Here is a 6,000-nt window from a genome sequence, read left to right as displayed (position 1 = left end):
CTTCTTTTTGCAGAAAACCATGAGGAAAAGACCTGAAGACAGCACTTGCCTTTGGGAGTGGGGAAGGGCTAGGATCAGAAAGTCACACAAGAGGTTTGGGGGAATTGACAATGCTCTGTTTCTGGAAGGGAAATGGCCCATGAAACTGTACCTGCTATTTGGTGAATTTTTAACTTTGTATATGGTATTTCATAATAACAAAGCTTACACTTCTATCAAGCATTCCTTCCTCGTGTAACCTTCCCAGAAGACAAATACTGTCTTGATAAACTGAAACTTTAAACGCAAACAGCTCTAAAGTAACAGAAAAAATGGGGCCTTTGTGTCAATCAGAGGGAGGCACCCTCTTTGGGAAGGTGCTTCAGCCAAGGCTGTCTTCCCTGGACTGAGGCAGCCTGTTGGGCCCATTGTTTGTGGAGACTACATCTCCTCTGAGTAAAGAAAAATGTGGCCCTTCTGCAGGAGACGAGGACCTCCACTGAGGTCCACGGCTTGTTGGGTGGACTGGCTCTCAGTCCCATTTGGCACCAGAGTAAACCCTACCACCACTGTGGCCTTCCCTAGGAGAACAGAAGGGCAACAATTAGATGCCAAGCATATGCATGCACAGGACAAATATGGGCCCAGGATTGCTGCTGCCCAGAGCTGGATGGAGGCTGGCCGACGCTGTCACTCACCGCGTAGCCTTCTGTCTTCTTCTGGCACCATTTCAGGAGAGCGTTACGCTTGGAGCCACCATATTCCCGGGCCAAGGCAGCCAGCGGGTCTCTTCTTTCCACGCTGGTTAGAAAGAAGAGCACAGAGTAAAGAGAAGATGCTAATGTTTAGAAGCCTCAAGTACATATAAGACAAATAACGAGATTAGAAAAGCCAAAGTCTAGGTCAACCCAGGGAGACTCAAGATAAACAACCAAATCGGTCCCATTAATAGTGCATTTTACTATGTGTCATGATACGGAAGAAAAATTAATTTGTACTTCTTAGCTATCAGAAGTCTGGAAAGAGGCTGTTTTTGCTTTTTTTTTTTGTTTTTTTAAATCCATCTGTTGGCTCTGTCCACCTAGCCCTCAACAGACTTAAGTACAGTGCCATTTTAACTGAAGACGCTATAGAAAAAAAACACTCCACAAGCTTCAAGACTTCACCTTATCTACATAACATATAAAAGGAAGACTGAAAGGGCATTGGAAAACACCAGATTGGCTGGTGCTGGTAAGGAGATACCAGGTGATCATCAGTAAAAATGACTCAAAACAGGGTCTTTGCACACTCCAAAGGAGGCCCTCAGTGTGTGCTACGTTAACTCAATCCTGAGCACCTGCTTAGTCAAAGGAAATGATTTTACTAATTAATACACAACAGCATTCTAATTCTCAGTTTGCTGTAGACATCTGTTAATCTTTACGCTACCTAAGATTATTCATATACTACCAAGGGATTTAAGACCACACAGTGTCTTCCACGATGACTACTGTAAACCGAGAATTAGATTCCCCCAGCGATGGAACAGCATGAAGGAGAGCAGGAACGAAACAGCTGATGTATCTCTGGAACATTTGCTGTTAAAAGGCAATTTATGAGCATGTGTACCCCCTGAACAGCATGGGGAATAGAGGTGCTGGCCCCACACACAGCTGAAAACCCACGTACGACTTTTGATTTCCCCTGAATTTAACCACGAATAGCCCACTGGGGACAGGAAGCCTCATCGATAACATACAGTCAATGAGCACAAATTTTTTAGGTTATATATATTGTACACTACAGTCCTACAATAAAGTAAGCTAGAGAAAGAACATAGTAAGAAAATGATAGAAAGGAGAAAATAAATATATAATACTGTATTGTACTTATCAGAAAGAAATCCACATACGAGTGGACCTGTCCAATTCAAAGCCCATGAAATAGGATTCACCCCTAGATGTGTATATCATCAGAGCACATATGCAAGAATGCTCATAGTAGCACTTTTTATACTAAAAAACTGAAAACAATCAAATGTACATCCTCAAGGAAATGGGAGAACAGCAGTGTATTCCTACAATGGAACACTGTACAGCAATAAAAACTGATGAATTACAGATGTATGCAGTAACTTGAACAGCAGGAACAATTTTGAAAAAAAAAACACAACATGTGTCCATGTATACAAAATTTTTAACTTAGTAACATATTGTTGATATTGTTTGGGGATACAAGCATCCACTGTGAGAACTGGGAAAGAAAAGCAAAGGACGACATATACCATAGTCAGAGGCAGTGGTGGCCCTGGAGTGGGGCAGAGAAGGGGGGGCTTCCAGGAGATTTCAACAGTAATAATAACTTTATTTTCCTCAAACTGGAAGGTCGATATCCAGCAGCATTGTTGTTCTTTATACCTTACACGCATTTTATTGTTACTGTTTTGTAACATTCTGATACTTAATAAAAATACTTTTTTAAAAAAGATTTTATTTATTTATTTGACAGACCGAGATCACAAGTAGGCAGAGAGAGAGAGGAAGGGAAGCAGGCTCCCTGCTGAGCCAGAGAGCCCGATGCGGGGCTCAATCCCAGGACACTAGTATCATGACCTGAGCCTAAGGCAGAGGCTTTAACCCACTGAGCCACCCAGGCGCCCTCTTAATAAAAACACTTAAAAAAGTATTTTCTTTATTTGTTTGAGAACAAGAGAGCGAGCACAAGTGGGGACAGAGGGGGCAGAGGGAGAAGCCAACTCCCCCCTGAGCAGGGAGCCCAACACAGGGGTCCATCCAAGGACCCTGGGATCATGACCTGAGCCAAAGGCAGCAGCTTCACTGACTGAGCCACCGAGGTGCCCCTTAATAAAAATACTTTAAAAATATTTCTAGGAGTAATAGGATGACTGAGGACCTCAGCCACCTGAATTGAGGTAGAGAGATTTTTAAGAAAATGTCATACTTGCATTAAAAATTTTCTTATGTAATTTGATGGCTGTTTCCCTTGCACCTGGTATATTTGTAAACTTAAGTCCCCAAGTTTCTGTGGTCAGAGTCACTGTTAACTATGAAGTTATGCTAACTGTGCCTGTTTGTTACTTCATCGCTGAGAACTTAATATCTAAGTCTGACAAACTAGGGAAGACTGAAATGCAGGTTTAGAAAAGAGCTTCTGTATCCATGGATGACCACAACACTAACAGAACAGGTTTCTTTTTTTTTAAAAGATTTTATTTATTCATTTGACAGAGATCACAAGTAGGCAGAGAGAGAGAGGAAGGGAAGCAGGCTCCCTGCTGAGCAGAGAGCCCGATGCGGGGCTCGATCCCAGGACCCTGGGATCATGACCTGAGCAGAAGGCAGAGGCTTTAACCCACTGAGCCACCTAGGCACCCCCAGAACAGGTTTCTTTAAAAAATAATGTTAACTAGATACAACACTCCCTCCAAATTAATAATAATAGGATGAGAACTACCAAAACAAGTGATTTCTATCCTGTCATTTGTTTGTCGCAATGACGTGAATATGAAAAAAAAATAACACATTAATCACTAATTTAATCTTTCATGATGAAGGGTGATAATATAAATTGCATATTAACATACACATAGCCTTTTTGTACGTGTTTCTGGCATAAAGAAAAGAGCAGTTTCAGGTTAGCACTAATTCTGGGCCTTAGAAGCAGTTTTGATCACTTAAATCTCCTGTGCATAAACAAGGCTAATATGTAGTATCTGAGGCTTTAAGTTGAATCTCTGAAAGGCATGACTTCATCTATTTGGGTCCAAATACACACTACACCCAAAGATCTGCCAAGAGTTGAACTTATTCAGACTTTCATAAAATCCTTTACAATACCCATAATGGTAGTTAGCATGTCGGTCAAGCAGCTGTTACTCCCCAAGCAGCTAGTTCTGTATATTCGTCTGTCTACCTGTTCCCAGCACTGGCTGGCCCGGCGCTGTGTGTGTAGCACGGCCCTGGGGCCCAGGAAAGAGACCGACACGTGAGATGAAGATTTACTGTGTACTACAGCACAGCCTAAATACATGGGGACAAAGGCTCACACGGCACGACAGTGCATTAAATACCCAGCATGAGCCTAAGACATGGAAGGCAAAGAAGGGGGCTGTCGGCACCCCCCGGGTGGCTGGCTACCAGCCTGTGGAGGGTTTGACTTTGCAAGGGAAGCACTCAGGAGTGTGAGAGGACAGGAGGGAGATGATTCAGGCTGGGCCCTTGTGAGTGGTCGCAGAAGCCTGTGTCAGCTGCAAAGGATGAGAATGGAAGTGGCAGGTGAGCTGCGGGGTGCCAAGCCGCAGGGAATGCAGGGAGTAGAACGAGGAGCGTGGGTGGAAGGGTGCATGACAAGTCAGGGGAGGTTTCTGAGAAGGTCTGCACAGGATGCTCTTCCTGTTTTCGAAGATGGACTCCACGTGGAGAAGCCTCGGGAGAGGCGAGGGTGGCGGAGTGGCTGGTGGAGGCTTGCCGGGGCCTGGGGGAGCAGGAACACTGAGCAGGGAGAGGTGGCAGAGGCGGGAGCCACGCCAGGCCTCTGGTGGCCACCCTGGCCGTCTCTGTCCTCTCTCTCTCCCCTGCCCTCCCCCTCTCATCACTGCCAGTGTACTTGTGATGCTGACTTCAAAGCACCCCTCTAATACTTCCCATATGCACTGTTTCCTGTACGACTACTCAAAATCCAAATACGAATCCCACAAAGTTAGTGGTTTCTCCCTGCTTTACCAAAAAGAGTAGAAACCTCTAACCTTGGCAATGGAGACCATTCACAACCTCCCTTTCCAGCGGTGATAATCTGAGCATCTGTCTGCCTCCCTAGCCCATACTAGGAGATGATGATGCGTCTGCCTGGGCTGGTCCTCATGAGGCCCCCAGGACAGTCTAACCAAAGGAAACCACCCCCAGCTCCCTGAATGTTGTGTAGGGCTCCTCACGGGAACCCCCACAGGCCCCCTGGCAGAAATGCTGCCTCCCCCTTTCCAGACTTCTTAACCCAACTAATGACCCCCCAAGAGTCTGCATCCACTCTGGTTTCACGGCCCTATTTCATTTTGCACGGTCCTGCTGTCCAGGGCCCGCTTCCCATGCTGAAGGCACGTTCTGTGTCTGGTTGTTTTCATTAAGGAAAAATACACATACAAGTAAACTGACCACAGGCGGTGAAAACAGAAGGAAGATTACAAGGCCACCAGCCCAGTGAGGTCTCACTGTGTAAACATGATACCTGAGTTTGCTCTGCGGTTTCAAGCCCCCAGTGGACGCGCTCAGCAGCCTCGTGTTCCCGAAGCCCAGAGAAGGGGGTCTGCTCAGGGACTCCAGCGAGGGGCTCTTCCGGAGATAAGGGTCCTGTTTCAGGTCCTCACCCCTTCCCTTTAAAAGATCTGTGTGGAGAACAACATAGTCACCTATTCCTAGAAGAGAAATTTGACTGGTCACCACACCTTCTTCTCAAGTACAACAGAATTCTCATTGGATTCCTAAGTATAAATATATAATAAATTTAAGTTTATAGAGTTAAGTAAAAAAACGCACATCGGGACATGGCCTTTTTCTAGAAAGGATTCTCCAGGCAGGACTGACTACATAATTCACAGAGACTAATGCCAAATTAGCCCCTCATTCAAAAATTATGAAGAATTTCAAGATGGCACCCTTGGAGCCGTGAACCAAAGCCCTTCTACACCCTCGGCACAGGTCCTACCCCCTCAGAGCCAGCCCTGCTCCCAGTAAAGCACTTTGTTTGAACTGACAGGCATCTGAGAGAGAGAGAGCTGGCTGGAAGATACCCAGTGGGATTTTCAAATCACAGGTGGCAGCAGGCAAAAAGCTGGGTACCAAGAACAGTAACGATTTTATAGGAAAAAAAAAAAGCCATTCCAGTCCTAGGGTCTGGCTGGCTAAAAATAAGCAAACATAAATTCTTTAAAGACTCCTTTCTGCTGTTCTATTAGGAGTTAAAACAGGTTAATGAAACAGGCAGAACCCTCCGGATGGTATTTCCTGAAGGACCACCAGAGCACAG

The 6,000-nt window shown here is 45.3% G+C and overlaps 1 protein-coding gene across 1 annotated transcript in view; it reads right to left on the bottom strand.

The window, feature by feature from the left end:
• Positions 1-528: 528 nt before the first annotated feature.
• LOC122898012 (cytospin-B-like) overlaps positions 529-6,000 on the bottom strand; it is a 334,551-nt gene continuing 329,079 nt past the window's right edge. The window contains 3 exon segments of the mRNA XM_044236199.1: positions 529-560; positions 678-780; positions 5,203-5,359. Of these exon segments, the coding sequence (XP_044092134.1) occupies positions 540-560; positions 678-780; positions 5,203-5,359 (281 nt within the window). The 3' untranslated portion in view covers positions 529-539.

Source organism: Neovison vison, unplaced genomic scaffold, assembly GCF_020171115.1.
Source record: "Neovison vison isolate M4711 unplaced genomic scaffold, ASM_NN_V1 Scaffold_088, whole genome shotgun sequence".
NCBI lineage: Eukaryota > Metazoa > Chordata > Mammalia > Carnivora > Mustelidae > Neogale > Neogale vison.
Note: the sequence above shows the minus strand (reverse complement) of the source record. Positions and strands in the feature narration are given on the sequence as shown.